Genomic DNA, 23,688 nt, shown 5'->3' on the forward strand with positions numbered 1-23,688 from the left:
ACTGCGAGACCGGCAAATGAGTATAGGTTAGGGGGCTCCCATGTGCCTCTCCCACTGATAAAGTGGCATGTGTTAGGGAGACCAACTGCAATATTGCCAAGGGTGTGTATTAGCCAAACAGCTCCTCCCTGTGGGTTCAATTGGAACTGCACTTAGTAAACCAAATAGTTTATCTGGCACACATTTTGTTGGCTAGTTTACATTTTGTAAAAATTATTTAAGGCAGAGACTACCCTGCCTTAGTTCACCGATTTCGTTATCTTATTTCCTATATAAACTGAAGCGTTAGTCAACACAACAGACTTCTTAAATTGACTAAAAAAGGTCTGAAAAAAAAAAAACACACTTCACGTAACAGCAATCACCACTTATCCACCTTGGAGTCAATATTTGTACAACTTTGTAAGCCCTATTGTGTAGAAATGATTAAATACACAAACGGTAAATAAGTAAAAAAAAGGCAAACTTCTGATGAGAAGCAAACTGACGTCACTGAAACTTCCCAATAGAAACAGCGATGAAGGCATCAGCCAAACATTTCTCCACTTGACATCATTTTACAGCATATGAGAATGTGCTTCATGTTATGAAGGTCAAACCCCTCACCCTTTAACACACAACTGAGGTCAAAATGCAACCCACAGTATTTTATGAAGCAATAGTGAGTTTGGGATTAAAAGGACAAACACACACCTTTAATGCATTCACACACAAAAGGCACCCCACAAATCAGTGTAAAGTGTTCAATGCATAAAGATTTACTTTGGCAACACGTCTAGGTAAAGTGAGGATGGGTTCCTGTCGGTTACATTTTCATATGTCACAACATCTTGAAAGCATTTCCCTTCTGGAGACAGACTTGTTAATACAATATAGGCTCACAATTCAGAGACAGTCGGAACACAGATAGGTGACTACAGACAAAGTGCTTCAGCTCTTGTTTATGGCTAACAAGCGGTCATTACAACATTGGCTTGTGAGTTCCGCAGTCGGCTCCGAGTGTGCGACTGTGGGCGGGACCTGCCCTTCAGGCCCAGTTCTTCTTGATGAAGTTGATCAGCCCATTGGTCGAACAGTCGTGTGATGTCACCTCACTGTTGTCTTGCAGTTCTGGTTCAATTTGCTTCGCCAGTTGTTTTCCAAGTTCAACGCTGCAAATTAAGAGAAATAACGGTTATTGAACATAAGACACTTTGGTTATTTTCACAACTGTATCAATATTTATGTGGGGCTCTCAATGTAATTAAGTATTAGGTACTTATATTGAATGTTGTCATTGTGTATTATGCCTCACTTGAAGCTATATTACATTCAACAGACTGAGAATCAAATGATAGAGGCGGTATTCACTGAAGAATGTTCACATACTGCATACCAATTTATACACCTTGTAGACTCATCACACTGAATCATTGCTGTCCTGGTTGAAATGGATGGTAATTTTACATTTTTCCTTCTAAACTCAACCCCTCTAGCTGAAGTCATCACAAAGCACTCACCCCCACTGGTCATAGCTGTTGATGTCCCAGATGACTCCCTGTACGAAGATCTTGTGCTCATACATGGCTGCAAGAAAATCAGAACAGTATCAGAAAAAAAGTTCACTGTATATTTTAGACAGACGAGATGCGTCTTCTTATTTCAGCAGATTCTGATAACACAAGAACGTGTGCCAAAGAATGTCCTTTTCATAATAATAAAGTATATGCTATACAGGTCCTGTGCAGTCAACTTCCAGGTGCAAATGTATTTCCTACAGTTTGTCTGCACTGCCACCTACACAGCTTCTACTACAGACTTGTAATTACCAATTTATATATATATATATATATATATATATATATATATATATATATATATATGACTGCTGTCAAAACTCATTTGGGAAGGGTACTTACCAATTAAAGCTCCCAGAATGAAGGGAGTCAGCTTCTTAAACACAATGGAGTTGGTGGGTTTGTTTCCTTCAAAGACCTTAAAATGAATACATCAGATTAACAAAACACACAGCAAGAACACCCAATACAACCATAAGACAGCCTGGCAGCACAGGGACCTGTTGGCTAGGTCAGGAATCCCAAGATCAGTCTCGCTGGCCTGTGTAGAAAACATGCGCTCACCTTGTGAGGCAGCAGATTTTCTAAGGCCTCTCCACTAAGGCCGGCTCCCTCCAGTTCCTTGCGGGCCTCCTCTGTAGTTTTCCCCTTCATCAGAGCCTCTGTCTGGGCCAAGAAGTTGGCCATCAAGATCTGAAACACGAGCAGCAATAAAATATATATTCAAGGCAAAAGATACACCCTCGTTTTTCTACCCAGTTTGAGAAGTCCAATTCAGTGTCCTCCTGTCAAAACAATCTCTTTTCACCTGGTAACCCTGAAGTTCAGGCACACCAGGGACATTTTTAAACAAACAAATTAAACAATCTTGATTTGAGCAATTTAACAGAAGTTGTTTGAACATGTCCCCTATAACAAGTTGCCACAAAAAAATGCCTGAAAAAGTTACCTGGTGTTATATGGGGTTTAGTAAGAAATACTGCCAAACTACTGAATCATGGAGTTGAGGCCCTGCCTGGCTAGACTGTTCTTGTTGGGAGTCCAAACCAGTAAACCAGTAAGAGATCTCTGAAGCATGAGGATGAGAACTATTCCCAGCCAATTTTCCATCTAACCCCAAAGCACAAAGGCTAATGCAGTGCCCCAGCCAAGACTGGCACCTTGGAGTGAATCATGAGTACATTTAAATATGGTTAAAACGCAGAGGACTTCTCAGAATAAAGAATTCAGAATGACCTTATGGTGTAGGTTGTTCCTGATGGGATTCTGGGTCTGCACTGGGATATGGAAGTCAGCCGGGATCATGCGTGTTCCTGGCAAGAAAGAAATGCAACCAAAAAAAAAAATGACCAAAAATGAAAGAGCCCCCCTCCATATACACACACACACACACACACACACACACACACACACAATCTGAAATTATATAGGCTAATATAGCTTGCGAAGCCTGGGAACCAGCAAGGAACATTGAGAGGCTATGCTAGGACATACCTTCCTTGTTTTCACTGCTTAATTCATTAGCATTCTAATCCAATCAATCACAGTGGCACTGCATTGTAAAAGCAGACTGGAAAATCAATTCCTGTCCCTGTGAGAAGGATGGATTTAAAACAGGAAAAGCTTCAGAATAATATTTCAATCACAAGGAACTGGTGCTGGTAGCAATATAATCCTTGGGCTCCCTCTCTGCCTCACGGGTGATTGATGCAACATGTACAATTTATCAACTATTTATACCGCTTTCGATTGTGTTTCTTGTAAACATGAAACACGCTTCATCATTAAAGATTTACATACATAAATACAAAAAAGGAGACCTGCCCCTTTGTTACACTGTAGAGCATTAACCTACTACACCACATATAACTGTAGAACGTAACATTTAGCATGCTTCTGTTTTGTCATAATACCGATATACAGAGTTCCATGTACACCCATTCATTATTTCAACATGTGCAATGCAGTGTTTCATTAAAATTCAGACAAGCAATCCAAGATAAAGCCAGTATCAGCCAATCGGGTATCACTATTGTGAAAAAGTAGGTCAGCATGACCTTGCATTTCTTATATGTAGAAAGTGAGAATCTTATTATATTATCTGTGTGATAAATTTGATGCCAATATCTGAAAGAGGCTCTATCATCCCGAAATCGAAGTCACATAATGATAATATAGCAGCAATATTAGGGCTGCTCCGATTAACAGATTAAAAATCGGACCGATTATCTACTAAACAGCTGATCGCAGATAAAATTTTTTTTTTTTTTTTTTTTTTACAATTTAAAATCGTGTAAACATTTTATATATAAAATTAAAATCAACCAATAGAAGACCTGCATTTTCTCCACGGCAGTCCAATCACTAGTGAGCGTTGGCGGGACAAACAGTTGATGGTCTTGTGTAGGTTTAACCAATTATACAGGTGTCAAATCATGAGCGAGCAGAGGCGAGACATACACCATTGAAGATATTCTCCGTTTCAGTTGAATGTCTTGTTTGACTAACCAATTGGAAAGGTCAAAGATTTGCCCTCTAGGACATCTATCGAAGTCACCACAAAAACATGAGCGTTCCCAAAGTCACTTGCGAGCCACTGTAATACTCAAAACTTTTGGACAAACCCAGATTGATGTTCAACTGAATGAGCATAAGCATAGGAATACAAATACAATACATCACAATGAGCAAGTAAGAAAATAATGCAGTTCTTAAACGCTTGATTGATTCCGTTTACCTTGGCAAGCAAGAACTGGCATTTCAGACGGCATGAAGGCACCAATTCCTCAAATAGAGGCAATTATGTGGAATTACTTTCTCTGATTTCTGACTACAACAGCATGTAAAGCAATTGCTTGCCAATAGCCACAGTATTCTCGGGTACTTAACAAGATTCAGAACAAATAAAAGCAGAAGTACGCAAAGCCACGTACGTAGCTATAATGGTAGATTAAAAACGATGGACGCACAGCTCAGCTGTCTTGTGTTTTCAGGAATGTAACCAACAGTGGCCCGAAAGAATGGTTGGTTTTGTGAAAATGTGTTGCATTTACCAAATAAAGTGTGTTTTTAAAAAGACCAAATTCCCATTGGGCTTTTATTTTTTTAAAAAAGGATTGATTTTTTAGTATTACTATGCAGGACTGCCACTATAACATTGTTACCTTTATTAAAAATGTGCACAGATTAATCTAACGATTATCAACTAATGCCCATAAACTAAGCAATCAATTTTTAAGTCATTGGTATATCTTAAAGTTGATTCTTGGTTTCTAAAATCGTGCATATTTGAAGTCTATTTCAAATGGTTTCTGAAAATATATTCTATAACAGTATGGGGTCTAGGACTGTTTTGAAACCAGTTCAAACAGATGGCATTTATATACATTTTATAAAACCACCAATTAACACATGGACTTTCCATAAGTTAGTTAGTCTACCTTGGTGTATAAGCTGATAGAAAGCGTGCTGTCCATTGGTTCCAGGCTCTCCCCACACAATGGGTCCAGTGCTGTAGTCCACACGGGTTCCCTTGCTGGTAATGTACTTCCCATTAGATTCCATATCCCCCTGAGAGGAGACGCAGGTTAATACAGAAGAGCTGATTAAAGTACAGAGGCTGCTCAAAAACAAATCAACACCTGGGGAATGCAGCGCACACATATACTTCTGTGCAACTAGGTTGTCCCTCATGACTGAATCATTTGTCATGCAAACGGGATCCTAGATGTGTATTCTGCAATATAAATAAGTTGCATTGCCCTGTTGTCATTGCCCAGTATCAGTCACGATAAGCTGGACAGCAGAACCGACAGATTTCATAATTACATACCAACAGGTTCTAACCAATAACCTTGCTACTTTAAGTCTCATTTTAGTGGCTTGGCATCACTATCTGCCGAGCGGTTCTCAAGATTTAGCTGGATCATGAGAACCGCTCATTTAAATGCAATTCACCGCCTGTAACCTCAAAAAACAGCAACATTTAGACTGTAGCACTGCTAAAAGGACTGAAAACACTTAAATTGGACAAAATCTAGTGAAGAGAACAACTAGGACAGGACATTGCCGTGTCGCAGCAACCTTTACTTTGTTTTTTGAAAGTTTCTCTTGATTTCTTTTGTAGAAGTGTAGTCCATTAACAGTATTACACCATTTTCTTTTGGCTTCCTGTATTGCAATATTTGTGTTCTGTATGTATATAATTATTATAGAAATATGGTTGTGTGAAGACTTACCTGCTGGAAGTAAGCTGCAAAGCGGTGCATGTACTGGTCATAGGGCAGCAGGGCGTGAGTCTCCGCTCCAAACATGTTGCCGTACCAGACCCCCAGCAGGGCCAGCAGAACAGGGACATTCTTATCCAAGGGGGTGTTGCGGAAGTGATTGTCCTAGAATAAAAACAGCGAGAAACTTAGGGATTCTGTGGTTGTAATAGGAGTTTACAGGTTTTTGCACTACCAGATTCTGATATTCAACAACATGCGTTAAACGTCCTTAAACATTACACAAGCTGTTCTCTCACTCATTTGATTATACACAAGGTCGGTACAGGTACCCGAAAACCCGGGTTTTAAATTACCCGATGCTACCCAGGTCTCTTTTTACTACCTGGGTTTTGATTTATTAAAAATTTGAGAATTTAAAGAAACATAGAAAATATGACAATACAGTTATAAGCGCCGGTCTCTGGGCGGTATAATAAAAAGACAATGTTAAAGAAAGCTTTTGCAATAAACCTTTTCTTAACTGACAGGATATCAATGTTTTACAGAAAACAATAACACACAGCGTGCGGCAAGTACACCTCAATAATAACTGCAGTGATTATTCTCAGAAACAAATCATAACAGGGCTCTATAGTGAGACAAAAAATGTGCTTGTGCAGCGTAAACTTGAATTAACGCACATGTGCCACTAGAAATTCTTAAAAGTTGACTTAAATGTGCTTTTTTTTTTTTAGCCGACACATACACACATTTTATTATATTATATATATATATATATATATATATATATATATATATATATATATATATATATATATATAAGAGAGAGATATATATATATATATATATATATATATATCTCTCTCTCTTTATATATATATATATATATATATATATATATATATATATATATATATATATATATATATATATATATCTCAAAAAACACATCACAAATCGTAATGCACTCTGGGAATGTAGTTTATTGATGTCCACTGCTCACTGTTAATCGCACATTAAAAACTACAAATCCCACACCCTGCCAATTTCACAGATTTATCAGTGCGATGGCTACTCGTTTTTAGACAGTTTTTACACACAAACAGTAATCCGAGGGCAGATATTTAAAAAGGCAGATTAATGAATCCTGTTTTAAAATACCATTATATAAAGCTGTACCAATTACTACATTCACACAATTGTTGTTTTGAGATTCAGCTTTTATTATAAGGGAGCTCTCCTAAGTCCCTTGTTTAGAAAGATACAGGTTAATAATGCTTGTGACAGAGTAGTCGTCTGCCGTGTGGATGCGTGCATTCGCTGCGGAGTGACAGGCAGGAGATGGAGGTTGAAGTTGATACGCCCCCCGCAAGAGAACAGGATTTATTTACATATCAACACACTACCATCAGTGGCAGCACACAGATCACATACAACAGTGTATGAAAACATTGGTAGGATCTACAATATGTGAACTAATCTTCTCAGTTCAATAATAATCTAAAGCCTGGTGAAGTAGGTATTCTGTGATTCTGCATAGGGTTATACTCACCATCCAGTGAGCTCCACTCAGAAGATGCTCAAAGTTCTCAAATCCTAAAATGACAAAGCACATTGGAATCATCTTTCAGAAGATTTACAGATGTATTTTTACTGCTGACCTCAGCAAATACAAACCTATATGCAGGGCAATGGAGAGACCAATAGCTGACCAAAGGGAGTAACGGCCACCAACCCACTAGAAAAAGAAAGAGAAATTGGTCAATTAAACCTTAAGGTATACTACATTTCCCTCATTAAAAAGGGCTTTCAAAACAGTCATGCCTCACAGAAGCAGAACATGGTCAGTCAAACTGTCAAAATGTTGTGGGAGGATAAATGTGGGCTTATGAGGGGCAAGGAAATTACAGCCTTGGCGAATACACCTTCAAAATTACAAATTGGATAGGTGTCCTTAGTCTGGATTTGACTGTGCTGGGACATACGGCAAGGATTTCAGAGCAATAAGCTCATCAGAAATCACCACTGATACTACTAAAAAGGGTTCTGAAGTGTGTGTGTGTGTGTGTAACAGGATTACATTACTGGGTCTGCCTACCCACATGCCAACGCACTTTAGGTGATATTATTATTATTGTTATTATTATTATTTTTGCTCCTTCAACTTCATTTTTCAAAGGATCCGACACAAAATCAAATCACTCACATTTTACAAAATGCATTTCACTAGTGTTCTTCATTTACCATGAAACCTGTTAATTTTATGAGAGGATTCACCACTTGAAGTTTAAGAGTTGTTTCTGACCAGCTGACCACATGCTGTGACACAGATGCATTGATACTAGTATCAAAAGTCAAATGGAAAGCATCAGGTATGATGGACACCTATTTTGTTTGCTGCGATTCTCTATCCAGGCAGTATTGTGGCAGCTGCTGGTCAGAAGCAAAGAATACACTGAAAATGATCGGATTAAGTAGGAAAGTCTCTGTAACAGGTTTTATAATATTTCAATAAAGAACTCAAGTTTCAAATACATAATTTATCACAGTACATTGTGAGCCCCAGAAAAATAAACATTGAAAAGGAATACGCCTAAGCAGTCCTGGTTTACCAGTAGAAAAATTATAACAGAAGCTATTCTGTTTATAAATAGATACAGAAAGACAGGTGTAAAAAGACAGACAAACAGCCTCCTTACACCCCAAGATTATGATACATTATAGAACTTGTGCTAAAGACCTTAAGTATTGTAGTTAGTGGAAAACAATACTTGAAGAGTCAGTAGTGGACCAAGTTATAGTTTATATTTTAATGTACAGTGAAGATTCAGCTGCAGTATCACAAATGTAGAACCTTAATGCTGCAGTTCTGGGAGAGGACTGCAGCCGACAGCAATATGTGCTCTCAACCAGAAATCCTATTAAAGAAACCTTGAGCAAAGATGCAAAGCTCTCACCATGCACTACTCTTAGGTGGGCAAAAAAAAAAAAAAAAAAAACAAAAAAACACACAACTTTAAAAAATTAAATGCTGTGATAAGGGGGCACTGAAAAGGAGTACTGAAGCAAAGAATAGAACAATCTCCTGTTTTGCTTCCATGGTAAAAGCTGCGGCAGGTAGGCAGAAGGATGGCTGTTTAGTTCACAGAGAGCAGAATTCTTCAAGGAGGTAGAAACGTGTGCAGCTGAAACTACCTTGGGTTATATACAAACCAGTAAGCCAAAAATTTACTATTTCTGTAGAACACTGCCGGCAGCTTTAATTTACACCCATCTGGAATTGGGGTATTCTCTACAGTACATTTTTTTCAACAGCAAAAACACCCACAGGAGAAGGTTATTTTAGCACAGAAAACTGATATTTTATGTGCAACAAATAAGGTCACATACCGTATACTACATCAGGTAAATGATGCATTAAATTTAGTTATAAATATCTCATTGACCTTTGCTTTCACACAGTAACCTCAAAGCGGGAGAAGGTCAACGCCTATAATAACTGAGCAGGAATGGTCAGAAAGAGGCGGTTCCGATTACCCAGCAGCTGTCTGGACACTGTGCAGACACACGCACACACACACACAGACTCCGACACTTCACAGAGCTGAAGGCGCTTCTATTTCAAGCCCATCCCATTGGCCTTCGTCAAGCCGATAGACAAGTTCATTTAAATCACAGAGCACTTACATCCCAGAACTCAAACATGTTGTTGGTGTCGATTCCAAAATCCTTTACTTTGGGCTGAAAAAAAAAAAAAAAAGTAAATGTAAAACCAGCACATTTAGAACACTACTTAGAGGATTATTCCATCAGGATGCTGCCAGTTCAAACCAAAGCAAGGTTGCTATTTGATCTGATGGCTGCTGTAATCGGGGTCTGCATTTAGGGAGTTCCAACAGGAGTATTGTTGGCACAAATTATATATTATATATATATATATATATAATATATATATATATATATATATATATATATATATATATATATATATATATATATATTCCCCCCCACAAGCAGTCCCAAACAGATGGGTTCCTTCCTCCAGATCTGAGGCCTGAATGTTAATGCAACACAACGCACAAGCCCTGGAGTGTTATCCCTATATTATAAAAGGGACACAATCAAAATAATGTATATATGTGAGTTTTATCTCTTACTTTACAAGCTGCTGTGTTGAGTGCACGTGAGCACAATACACACCAACTCCCTAGTAATGAATACATTTTATACAATCCAAAAACTACATATGACAGAGTTTAGACATTTTTTTTTACTTGGATATTCTCCATGTATGCATGGTCTTCCTGCACCTGTAGCGGAGTTTTTAAGGTCTCAATGGGATCAATAAACTATGCTGCTGCTTCCTTTCCGTAATTATGTAACCTTTCCACGGACCACCTGAACCAGAGTTTGAGAACCACTGGTTTATACAATTCTCCACATCAACTGTTGAAATCTTGAATTTTTATGTTGCTGTCATTTACACAAATTAGGGGCCTCTTTTCTGAAGGCTTGTCCAATTACAAAACATTCCTAAATGTCAAAAGTAGAGATATTCATGTGTTCATGAAGGCTATACCTTTTTGAGCACATTTACAAGCTCTGGAGCATTCAGACATGTGTCTGGTTATGCTGTGAAGCAGGATGCCTTCAGAGTCAGACTCTGATAAGCAGAAAGACTTGTGTCCTATTTTAGACCTACCCTTCTACTGTAGCTCAAGGTCATGGCATTCTCACTCAAGCAAGAATTCAACATCTTCCTGTCTGGAAGCATCTGGTGCAAAGTCTAACCTCCCAGGCAGAATGCCTTAATGAATGACAGCGATTCAAGCAACAGTATACAAACGCCTACAATGGTTTCATAGGTACAATGGAGTGCTTGGCATCTGCTTGCACAACAATCTTTACTACAAAAATTACACAATAGTTCAAGTTTAAAGGTTTGAAAACAAGCTTTAGTTGAAATAGGTTTGCATACTTACAGCATTGGTGGAGAGTGCGACAAAGTGCTTGGCAACAGCGGATTTCTGGAAGACAAATTTTAATATATAAAAAACTTCAATAAAGTGTCATTTTGCATTTAATATCCAAACAAGCCGTATACTGTAAGAATATATATTACTGTAAAAGACTACTTGCCCATGGTGTCTTGACATATCCCTTTACCTAAAACCTACTTTGCTGCTGTTCTGAGGGGAGCTAGCTTTTCTATAATGCTATAGCGGTATGCAGTTTTGAGCAGTACTATATATCCTTGACCTCTATTTAGGTGTGTAGTGTTGAAAGTGTGCGACAGTCTCAAAGACGATGTAAAGGTTCCGGGGGTGCCAGACTGCACTTACATCACCAGCACTTTGCAGGAACCACTCCTTGGCAGATTCTGCATTGGTGATTGTCTCCTGGGTGGTGAAGGTCTGAAAAGTCAGAGAAGAGGAGAGCACAGGCTGTTCAGCATGTACAGCTTTTCCATTAACACCGGTGGTGCAGCTATTGTGAGGGACTGCACCAACCCTTTAAACAGGGAACCTTTCTTAAACTTAGATATAGTGGGTAATGTCTGGTGTTTAAAAGGATCTTTCAAATAAAATAAAGTTCTATTTCCTCAAGAAAGAGAAAGTATGCTACATTGATAAACTTCAAATTAAAAGGTAGACCAATGTTTAGTCTAGTCAATGCCTTCATCACTGTAGTGATGCACTGCATTTGGTCGACAAACAACATTACCAAAACAATTCTGTTAGTAGCTTACATTAAAATTGCAGTATTTCAGTGGGTACATATAAAATAAAAAATAAAGGTCCAAACTACAAACAGAAAGTACTACTGTGATGGTATCCAGGGTAAAAAATAAATAAGGATAGATGCTTTTCAACAGCAGAAAAATACTATTAATATTTATATACTGTCCTGCAATATTAAACAATGTTGCTACTGGTTTTGATTAAGGATTGGGTTGGTGCAGGCTGGGTCATGATGCCAAGGTACCATGCATATTTAAATGTAAAAAAAGAAAAAAAAAAAAAAAAAAAATTAATGCAAAGTTTCTTCATATCTGGGCAAGGGGCTCTTAAGTTAGAGCCTTCGTTAGCACAAATCCCAGACAAGAGCGGGCGGCAGTGCAGTACCTTGGATGCAATGATGAAGAGGGTGGTCTCCGGGTTGAGCTCGGCCAGGGTCTTGGCCATGTGGGTGCCATCAATGTTGGACACAAACCAAGCCTTGGGCCCTCCTTTGGAGTAGGGTTTCAGAGCTTCAGTCACCATCAACGGGCCCTGGAAGGAAGGACAGTATTAACAGGAATGGCTACTTGGAGTTAGGAGTCGGGGTACTTGATGTCCGTTTCTGAGGTTATTTTTTTACCAGGAACTGCACTTTTAGTTGCCTGACAAACATATGCAATGTTGTCTGAATCACCCTTAAAAGTGCACCAGCCCAAAATCAATTGAAAAGAACTAGACCACTGCTGAAGTTACTCTGTCCCTTTTACTGTAATTCACATCCCCACTTTAACCCCCAGAAATAAGCCTTGCACATTTTTAGGTTACAATACATACCAGGTCAGACCCACCAATGCCAATGTTGACGACATCAGTGATGGATTTGCCAGTGTAGCCTTTCCAGTCTCCGCTGCGAACTTTCTGTAATACAGCACCAATGTATTACCAATAACGTAATTATTGTGAGATGTGATTTGTCATAACTAACTCTGAAACAAGATTTTGAATATAAATTCACATAAATGTACTGTATATATATGGGGCTCCCAAACTTGACCTTAGGCCCACCTTATGGTTTTCACTATGATTAGGCAAAGCTTGTTGTTTTTACTTTCTAAAAAGTTTAACACGTAATGCCTAAAGCTGCACTCATATCCCAAGATGTTTAATTTTAGCTTTTACTGGTGCTTAATTATAGCCTCTTATTTGCAAGTAATTTTTATAGTTCTGTTTTGCAGGTCCCACCTGACAGAAGTTCTTCATCTTCTCCAGCACTTTGTTGACCTCTGGCATCACGTCCTTGCCGGCCACATTGATGGGGGAGTTGGATCGATTCCTCAGGGCGATGTGGAGCACAGCACGGCCCTGCAGACAAAGCCAGCAGGACAGCGAGAGGGAAGTTAGATCACTTCAACATCACTGTAAATCATTCAAACAGGTTGGGTTAAAATATCCTCACAGAAAATTCCATTAGATTACCATTGTAGGCCACAGCATTGCCAAGGCAACCCAATGGAGTGATCCAGACACGGTAGCACATATTTTGGTACTTTTTTCTACAATTGCCCGTCGTTATAAAAATGTGTCACTGTAGTGCCACTGTCTGCATTACAACTGAAGGTCAAGAGGAAGAGTCCATTAAGCCAGGGTTTCCCAAACTGAGGTCCACAGCCCAAAGGTGGGCCGCAACACATCCTGGGTGGACTGCGGGAGCAATGACATTCTATATATTTTTTTCTAGTAATAGCGAAAAGCAGGCGCCATGTTACAGGCTAATTCTCACCCTGTCAGGCCAACTCTCACCCCCAGGGCTGTGAAGGTTATTTATTTATTTATTTATTTTAGCAAATCAGAAAGACAAGAGAATGTGTCCTTAGTGTGATTTAACCTTTGTTAAGTTAATTAAATTAAGATGGATTTTTATTATTTTAATTTACTTGGTATGCTTAATTTTAGTCACAGAGTGAGATTCACGTTTGTATGTGTGTGGGTCATTTGTTTTATTGACAGTTACATTTAAATTGTTACATTAATAAGTAGTACATTTAATCTTTTTATTGCATATTTCCTTTGGAATATGATATCCATTTTACATCCCCTGTATCAATGAACTTGTCTTCTTGGGACGGGTCTGTCTTTGCATACAATACGCAGAGTGCTTTCCCGTTGTTTGGCTTGCTCTAAACAAGATTATTGGTTTGTAGTGTATGAAACATTTTTGTTCTATTATTGTTCTCATTATTATTGTTCAATAAACGTTGCTTATTTTGTCTACATCAGTCTTTTTTCCTGTATCTTTACAGTACATTCACAATTATATGTCCTACTGCTGATTAGGTTAGTTATCGTACAATGAAAATGATTATGCTATGTACAGAGTGCTGGGGTGAGAATTGGCCTGACAGGGTGAGGATTAGCCTAGGACAGAACTCACCGGGGTGAGAATTACCCAGTAACACCGGCGGCAGCTGTAACTGTAGAAAAATTAATTGTTGCAAGGGAGTCTTGGCAGATTGTCAACCAAAGCAGAAATTCACAAATCAGAGCTAACAGATTGCCTACTTGTAGGCGGGATGTAAAGAGAGAGCTCTGACAATAGGGCTGTTTTAAGGTCATGTGATTGCTGTGCTGGCAGATGTAAACAGTGTTGAGTATTTTATAAAAACGACAGTATGTCGAATCCACTACCAAAAGAATATGTTTTCCAAAGTATAAATAACAAAAACGACAAGTTTTGAGTTGGAATGGGTTTTTTCTTTTGTAGAAATGGTTTTCATACTAACTTTTGTACTTGATAACATTCATTTAAAAATTCAACTGATGCCTATGATGAATATGTTTTTGTGACTAATTAGCTATTAACATTTAAAACATTGAGTACTTTGATATATGTTTAAAAAAACTGGCTTGTTCAAAGTCATCTTAAAATAACGCTAGAATATGTTTTATTGGAAAATAAAAAAACAAGTTTGATTCAGATTTTGCTGAAGATAGATTTCAAAACGACATCCTGTAGCAAATATTTTCGATCTTAGACCTCTGAACACATACATAATTCATTCATTTTGACACTACCTTAGAAGGCAACACTGATGAAGCCATTAGCCGAAACATTTGTCACATTGACTATTCTAGTTTTACCCTACTGCAGTTAAAACAGGCTGTTCAAGATCACACTGTAGGATGGAGAACATCCATTGGAAGTGACAACACACATTTCCTCGACTCCAAGACAACAGCTGTGTGAACCAGCAAAAAACAAAAGCTAATCCGTGTAATGGTAACAAATCTCAGAATTAACAATTAACTTAAATGTTACTTTTATTTTATATTTTAAAATATATTGCTGCGATTCAGACAACACAGGATACAGCAAATGTAAAAGTACTGCGCAAGTTCTCTACCACTTTCTATATTATTCTGTTAATTAACAAACAAATCTGATTTCTATGGGGGGGAAAAAAAGAGAAATAAATAAATCATGGTGCGACAAAAGGATAATTAGCTTTAAAGTAAAATTAGATGCATCTTATTTTATAAAAAGTTGCTTTAGCTAATTTATTTTATTTTAAACTTACGCATGCAAATTACAGTACCAATCAGCTTGTGCATGAAAAATACCATTTATTAGCATATTTAAGTGAGTGACAAATCAAAAGTTCTGTTTACCCTACTCAAGTGTCAAAGGTTGAAAGTAAACTTCAGAATATAACAAAATATTACTCACTTGATTGCTTTTCAGTGTCATTGTAAATATATCCCATATATGCCTTACAAAACTGTAAACATAAACACTCATTGCATATAGACATATTTAAAAAGGTGAAGTTCAGTGGCGGCATTATCTTATTTCACTGTACAAGGGACAAAAATCCTTACTTACAGTGGGATGTGCAATCGGATTGCACCATGTTACAACATGGAGTGATTGCACAATGTCAAGTTTGTGACAAAAAAAAGGGTGTGGGAGTAGATTACATTTCCTCAAACAATGAATTTGGAGTATGCCAGACTACAAGTTCAAAACTTATCCCCTCGTTAGCTTATTCATTAGTTTTATTCATTGGTTTTACAGGAAGCAACAGAGGTCTTATCTCTTTGCTTGCGTGCTGAAGTGTATGTAAGGTGGGAATTTTGCAAGGCACTAGAAATAAAATGCAATGAACCAAGGCAATTCCCTATTATCGCGATGTCTGATACTTTATTGGTTACAGTATTAAGATATTGATAACGGTTTCTTCTATATAATCTATTTAAAATGACTTTATAGAACGGCTGTGTTTGATGACGCATACAAAAAACCACTTGGTGGTTCATAATACATAGAGAATACTCAGTGATTTTGTCAGTTATTTGGCAATGAGTGAAATATCCATACCACACTAGAATGGTCATATTCATTTTCAAGTACAAAGAATAGAAAAAAGTTAAACCTTAAATTCTGAGAATTCTTGTTAGATCAGCCTCTACAGCTGCTTAAACAGAAAGGCTCAAAGTTAACGTTTATTTGGTAGCATTTTGCTACCCACAACTCTTAATTTGCTACTAGTTTTTTTTTATGCAGTAGCATTTTTCTGCTACCTTATGCTGCAGTTTATATGACTGACCCTGAGTGAACACGTACATAATTACTGTGTGTTTTTTTTGTTTTTTTTTAAAACCACATACATTATTTCATAAAGCAGGAAACCATTGCTAATGGAGCTTCCCGATTTGTAGTTGATCGAGGTTTGTACCGCCCCATGTAGATATGCGTGAGGCCCACAATGCAATATTGGGCAGTGGAGTACACATTGGCGGTGTTTACACTACTATAGTGCATTCATGACGTGTCACGCGCAAATGACGCATGATTGTGCTCGTTCCAAAAGTGCACAGCAAAAAAAGTGTGGTGACTTAAGTGTCATTACACTTTGGTAAAGCATGGTAAAGTGCGTGCTAATTTGCCTAATTAGTCCCATAGCAACAAACTCCACAGTCGTGCAAAATACCTAACGAAAGACTTTCATGAAATAACACGATACCTCCTCCACTTCCCCTATATAAAAGAACGCTCTTCTCTGGGAACGGTCTTTCTGTCCTCCTCTGTAGCGTAAGTAAGATTTTCCTTAACCCAGTCTTACTAATACAAATCAGTTAAATATCCATTCATCCATTATTATCAATCCGCTTCTCTGATGAGGGTCGCGGCTAAATTATATATAAATTGCATATAGAGATGTTGATTTATACCATTATTTATTCATTTTAGTGTATTATGAACGATGCATGGTCAGTATTATTATCTTAATAATATTACTACGAATAATGTAGCTTTTTTTCCCCCGCAGAATGTTTCAAGCTTCCACCCCTTCTGACAGCACGCAACACCAGGTCCGCTGGACGGATGATGAAACTCATTCCCCCCTCCAGATTACTGCGGACCTGGGGGTTATGGATGAACTGGATCGACCTCGCCAAATAAATGGCACCATTTTCACCAGTATTACCGGTGCTCTGGTTGAACTTGGTATAAATAGAACGCTCCTGCAGGTATGAGATAAATTCAAGAAACTGAAATATCTGTACCTGCAGGAGAGAAAACGCCTGCAGTCCTGCGGTCAAAGCTCGAGGTCCCAATTTCGGAAATGCACCGGTTAATGGGTGACCGGCCAGTAGCAGTGGCATCGGACCATTTGCTGGAATCCTCATCCTCCCAGATGTCCTGTGAAATACCAGCCCCATCAATACAACATGGTAACTGCGCCAGCCATCATTTACTTTTCTAAACTAAAATATGCTACCTTGGTAAAGTTAGCTTGACGTTTGATATTTGACTCGAGCTAACCCGACATGAATGAAAATGGCTGTATCTCGCCAACCACAGAAGCTAGAGTGCTCAAACCAACTTTAATTTAAAGGAGACAAATTGTGAATTATTTCACTCTCTGTTTTACATGTGAATCCTAAGAATAATTATTTATTCAAAATAATAACATACCGCACATACGCACACTTAGCCTCGGCCACGCGTAAAAGGGCTTTATCTCCTCAACCACAGTAGCTAGAGCGTCCAAACCAACTTTAATGTGAAGACCAATTATGAATTGTTTCACAAGCTCTCCTTTACATGTGAATCAAACAAATAAATTGTGAAAAACAATAACATACCACATATACGCACACAGCCTATCTGACATGCGTAAAATGGCTTGATCTCCTCATCCACAGCAGCTACAGCACTCAAACCAACTTTAATTTAATTTAAAAGGATGCCAAATGTGAATTGTTTCACAGCTTCTGTTTTACATGTGAAGCCTAAGAATAATTTGTGAAAAAACAAATAGTTGGGGATATCAAGCCATTTTACGCATGTCGGGCTAAGTGTGTATGTGATATGTTTTATTTTTCACATATTATTCTTGGGATTCACATGTAAAACAAACGCTGTGAAGCAATTCACAACTGTTCTTCTTTAAATTAAAGTTGGTTTGAACGCTGTAGCTGCTGATCCAGGAGCATCGTCTGATCAACAGCACCAAGAGGTGGTTGCGTTGCAAGCCGAATTTCTGCACACAATACGATTCCTTTCCTGCAAACCCATTGCATGGGACTGAAGGAGTTCTTCCCATACAAGACTTTATCTAGCCAGTGTTTGTCTGCGTCTTCTCCATCCATCCATTTTGTCGCAATTACGTTGTAAGGAGGCCTATGATTTTATATACCCTTATAACTAATTAGCAAATACACACAAATTATGTATGTATTATATTAACAGCGCTTGTGTAAGTTTCCACATTTTCTGCATAATTAATTTTAATATTTCAAAGAACTTGTGTTTGAAACCAACACATCATGAGTTGTTTTTAATATATTTGTTCCACATTAACGAATATGTGTGATTATTGAACGCATAATCCTTTTGTTTAGCACATTAACAGCTACGCAGTTGGCTAAGACTAATATATATGGGTGTGTGAAAGGACATCAGTAGCCTAAGAAGCATAAGAAAAGCAGTAATGGGATTTGGCGAGTGCGGTCTGTTTTTGTACACATGCTACTTCTACCATTTCTAGAACTAATTCTAAACAATATTAGTAATAACTATTATTTTCTTCTTCTTGGCAGCATGAACCATTTTAACTGCAAGCCTTTTGCATTCTAGACAGATGGGGGTAACCTTCTTTTCATCTCTGCCTAGCGCGTAAAGCCTCATGTAAACCCCTGTGCATTATTTGAACGATATCCTTTATCACGCAGCATCTCTTTTCAGCGCGTTTGGTGATTTTTAAATAAACCCTCCAATTATTTTATTATTAATGAGGTAGTTTGCATTTGGACGACTAAATTCTCTCTCTAAAATAAACTCATGTAAACGTGGAAGCAGAACTGTCATGACCATAAAAGCGCGAGAGATCTGTTGTCACGCTCTTCAGTTTTTCCTTGTAAACTGCCCAACTGTCACAAATCACAACGTTGATAGAATTTCAAAAGGAATGAAGTTTATTTTATAGACCGAAAAGTAAAATTAAATAACTAAAAACATTGCGATTTATGATAGCAGGATAGTTTATTCAGTGTCTATAAATGCTAATTTAATCTGTCATGGAAAATGTCGGCTCTGGGTTTGTTACAAGGGTAACGCTGGTTTAAAAATTAACACATAATAGGTAGATAATTATCAGTACGATTAGATGAAATACAATCTTGAAGTGCATTCATTTATCTATCTTTTCTTTTTTATAATAGATTATCACTACCTTGCACACTTCTCCTATTTAACTAGTGAAACATGTGCTTCAACATACACATTATACAGGGGCACTGGAACTAGGGGTACGGCAGCACACCCTGGCATTGCATGGCTTCCATCATATACAGGGGTTACAGGGATTTGTTCAATGGCAATCAGCACCCCCACTTGAAAAATGGTTCCAGTGCCACTGAAATTATATATATACAATGCCGTGAAAAAGTATTTGCCCCGTCTGATTTTCTGCATTTTTGCATATTTTTGACACTGAATGTTATCAGATCTTCAACCAAAACCTAATATTAGATAAAAGGGACCGAGTTAACAAATAACACAAACATTTGATACATATTTAATTTATTTATTTAAGAAAGTTATGCAACACCCAATGCCCCCGTGTGAAAAAGTAATCACCCCCTTAGACTCAGTAACTGGTTACACCACCTTTAGCAGCAATAACTGCAACCAAACGCTTCCTGTAGTTATTGATTAGTCAATTTGTGGGTTTTCGAGCATGAACTGCTCGTTTCAGGTCCTGCCACAACATCTCAATGGGGTTTAGGTCTGGACTTTGACTAGGCCATTCCAAAACTTTAAATTTCTTGTTCTTCAACCATTCTGATGTAGACTTGCTTGTGTGTTTCGGATCATTATCTTGCTGCATGACCCAGCTGCGCTTCAGCTTCAGCTCACGGACGGATGGCCTGACATTCTCCTGTAGAATTCTCTGATACAGAGCAGAATTCATGGTTCCTTCAATCATGGCAAGGCATCCAGGTCCTGATGCAGCAATGCATCCCCAAACCATGACACTACCACCACCATGCTTAACCGTTGGTATGAGGTTCTTACTGTGGAATGCAGTGTTTGGTTTTCACCAGACATAACGGGGCCCATGTCGGCCAAAAAGTTCCACTTTTGACTCATCTGCCAATATAACAATGTTCCAGAACTTTTGTGGATCATCCAGGTGCTTTTTGGCAAACTTGAGACAACCATTCATGTTCTTCTTAGTGAGCAATGGTTTCCGCCTTGCTACTCTGCCATGAATCCCATTTTTGCCCAGTGTATTTCTGATGGTGGAGTCATGAACACTGACCTTAGCCGAGGCGAGAGGCCTGCAAATCCGTGGATGTTGTTCTAGGGTTCTTTGTGACTTCCTGGACGATTTTATACCTTGCTCTTGGAGAAATTTTGGCAGGATGGCCACTCCTGGGAAGATTCACTACTGTCCCAAACTTTCTCCATTTGGACAATTTGGCTCGGACTGTGGTTCGGTGGAGTCTTAGAAATGGCTTTGTAACCCTTTCCAGACTGATAGGCATCAACAACTTTTTTATGGAGGTCTTCAGGAATTTCTTTTGTTCGTAGCATGATGTGCCTCTAGAACCTGTGTGCTGATGACTTCACTCTGATGGTAAGGGCCAAAGATAGTCAGATTTATATTGGGCAGGGCTGGCCCAAATCAGACCTGGTTGTTAACCAAAGTACTCAAACAGGTGACCCTAATTATCCCTTTAACTGAGTTGAGTTAACTGGGGGGGGGCAGGCAATAAATTTTTCACACCTGAAGATTGCATCTTTGATTACCTTGCACACCAAACAAATGAAAGAAGCACCAAACTTTGGTGTCATTTTTTCTCTCCGACTCCCTCTATATACTACTACAACCCACAAAAAAATCTGACCAAATACAATGTGAAAAATGTGCAAAAATGCAGAAAATCAGACAGGGGGCAAATACCTTCACGGCACTGTGTATTTATATATATATATATATAATATATATATATATATATATATAAATAAATAAATAAAGAAAGCACCGTCAAACTATAACTTGCACACATAGCTAACTAATGTCACAGTTTAATAAAAGGATCCCAGCGTGTGTTTTTGTTTTTAAATCTTGGTTGATATCCCTTATTTTGTTATTTCTTCAAAATCATACAGCATTTACAAATGCAGTGAAAAGGCAGGGTGGGAGCATACATATTTATGAACAAACCAGTTAGCGCAACACATTGTATGAAACTTAAATGTAGCAGTACCATGCTGAAATTAGCGTTCATTTTCAAAACAGCTTGGTTGTGGTTGTAACCTTATAAAAATTTATAAGGTCAATGCAGGATTCAACAATAATGTGGCAAACGTTACTTTTTTTTTTTTTTTTAAATCGCTTTATAGGTACAGTGCCTTGCGAAAGTATTCGGCCCCCTTGAACTTTGCGACCTTTTGCCACATTTCAGGCTTCAAACATAAAGATATGAAACTGTAATTTTTTGTGAAGAATCAACAACAAGTGGGACACAATTATGAAGTGGAACGAAATTTATTGGATATTTCAAACTTTTTTAACAAATAAAAAACTGAAAAATTGGGCGTGCAAAATTATTCAGCCCCTTTACTTTCAGTGCAGCAAACTCTCTCCAGAAGTTCAGTGAGGATCTCTGAATGATCCAATGTTGACCTAAATGACTAATGATGATAAATAGAATCCACCTGTGTGTAATCAAGTCTCCGTATAAATGCACCTGCACTGTGATAGTCTCAGAGGTCCGTTTAAAGCGCAGAGAGCATCATGAAGAACAAGGAACACACCAGGCAGGTCCGAGATACTGTTGTGGAGAAGTTTAAAGCCGGATTTGGATACAAAAAGATTTCCCAAGCTTTAAACATCCCAAGGAGCACTGTGCAAGCGATAATATTGAAATGGAAGGAGTATCAGACCACTGCAAATCTACCAAGACCTGGCCGTCCCTCTAAACTTTCAGCTCATACAAGGAGAAGACTGATCAGAGATGCAGCCAAGAGGCCCATGATCACTCTGGATGAACTGCAGAGATCTACAGCTGAGGTGGGAGACTCTGTCCATAGGACAACAATCAGTCGTATACTGCACAAATCTGGCCTTTATGGAAGAGTGGCAAGAAGAAAGCCATTTCTTAAAGATATCCATAAAAAGTGTCGTTTACAGTTTGCCACAAGCCACCTGGGAGACACACCAAACATGTGGAAGAAGGTGCTCTGGTCAGATGAAACCAAAATCGAACTTTTTGGCAACAATGCAAAACGTTATGTTTGGCGTAAAAGCAACACAGCTCATCACCCTGAACACACCATCCCCACTGTCAAACATGGTGGTGGCAGCATCATGGTTTGGGCCTGCTTTTCTTCAGCAGGGACAGGGAAGATGGTTAAAATTGATGGGAAGATGGATGGAGCCAAATACAGGACCATTCTGGAAGAAAACCTGATGGAGTCTGCAAAAGACCTTAGACTGGGACGGAGATTTGTCTTCCAACAAGACAATGATCCAAAACATAAAGCAAAATCTACAATGGAATGGTTCACAAATAAACATACCCAGGTGTTAGAATGGCCAAGTCAAAGTCCATACCTGAATCCAATCGAGAATCTGTGGAAAGAACTGAAAACTGCTGTTCACAAATGCTCTCCATCCAACCTCACTGAGCTCGAGCTGTTTTGCAAGGAGGAATGGGCAAAAATTTCAGTCTCTCGATGTGCAAAACTGATAGAGACATACCCCAAGCGACTTACAGCTGTAATCGCAGCAAAAGGTGGCGCTACAAAGTATTAACTTAAGGGGGCTGAATAATTTTGCACGCCCAATTTTTCAGTTTTTTATTTGTTAAAAAAGTTTGAAATATCCAATAAATTTCGTTCCACTTCATGATTGTGTCCCTCTTGTTGTTGATTCTTCACAAAAAAATACATTTTCGTATCTTTATGTTTGAAGCCTGAAATGTGGCAAAAGGTCGCAAAGTTCAAGGGGGCCGAATACTTTCGCAAGGCACTGTATGTATGATTTGTTAGTTACTGAAATCTCAGTCAACAACTGAAGATAGATAAGAGGATTGTAAGGATTTTTGCCTATATTGCCCTGGCCTTGTAGGGAGTAACTGGCTTTTCATAACTCAGTCAGCTGGAGAAGATGATTACACTATGTAACACAATTTTTGTTCCTGGGTAGCAAGTGTTATTTCCTAATTGCTTATGCCTCCAAAGTATAGAAAATGGCTATTACTCCCCACAAACTTTGCTTTTGTGACCAGGACAGTGATATTTTGAAATTTACCTATTTCCAATGAGAAAACGGGCGAATTTGTGTCTTTTCGTTCACATAAAGTCAGAAAAAAACAACATATGAATCCAAATTAACATGTATTTATACTAAAGTAATACAAAAATGACTACAAAAGATTTAGAAGTGAGTAGTTTTTCGAGATTTACGATTATACTGTAAATCACTTTCACGAATCAGCCCCCAAATGTAGTCTCCCATCATGTTCTCGTTATACTGTCCTTGGTAGCGGCGTTCAAAGTCCAGTATATCCTGGTGGAAGCACTTGCCTTGCTCCTCCGAGTACGCTCCCATGTTCTCCTTGAATTTATCAAGATGAGCATCAAGGATATGGACTTTGAGGGACATC

At 38.3% G+C, this 23,688-nt stretch overlaps 1 protein-coding gene across 1 annotated transcript in view; it reads right to left on the bottom strand.

Moving 5' to 3' along the window:
* Positions 1–735: 735 nt before the first annotated feature.
* The window catches only part of LOC117424029 (glucose-6-phosphate isomerase), a 34,838-nt gene continuing 11,885 nt past the window's right edge, over positions 736–23,688 (bottom strand). The window contains exons 4-18 of the mRNA XM_034040043.3: positions 12,748–12,867; positions 12,340–12,423; positions 11,911–12,057; positions 11,128–11,199; positions 10,768–10,812; positions 9,473–9,526; positions 7,463–7,523; positions 7,338–7,381; positions 5,795–5,947; positions 4,997–5,126; positions 2,793–2,869; positions 2,121–2,249; positions 1,899–1,974; positions 1,500–1,566; positions 736–1,151 (exon numbers count right to left, since the gene is read on the bottom strand). Of these exons, the coding sequence (XP_033895934.1) occupies positions 1,028–1,151; positions 1,500–1,566; positions 1,899–1,974; positions 2,121–2,249; positions 2,793–2,869; positions 4,997–5,126; positions 5,795–5,947; positions 7,338–7,381; positions 7,463–7,523; positions 9,473–9,526; positions 10,768–10,812; positions 11,128–11,199; positions 11,911–12,057; positions 12,340–12,423; positions 12,748–12,867 (1,383 nt within the window). The 3' untranslated portion in view covers positions 736–1,027. The remainder of the gene's footprint in view (positions 1,152–1,499; positions 1,567–1,898; positions 1,975–2,120; positions 2,250–2,792; positions 2,870–4,996; positions 5,127–5,794; positions 5,948–7,337; positions 7,382–7,462; positions 7,524–9,472; positions 9,527–10,767; positions 10,813–11,127; positions 11,200–11,910; positions 12,058–12,339; positions 12,424–12,747; positions 12,868–23,688) is intronic.

The sequence above is a fragment of the Acipenser ruthenus genome, chromosome 19 (assembly GCF_902713425.1).
Source record: "Acipenser ruthenus chromosome 19, fAciRut3.2 maternal haplotype, whole genome shotgun sequence".
Classification (NCBI taxonomy): domain Eukaryota; kingdom Metazoa; phylum Chordata; class Actinopteri; order Acipenseriformes; family Acipenseridae; genus Acipenser; species Acipenser ruthenus.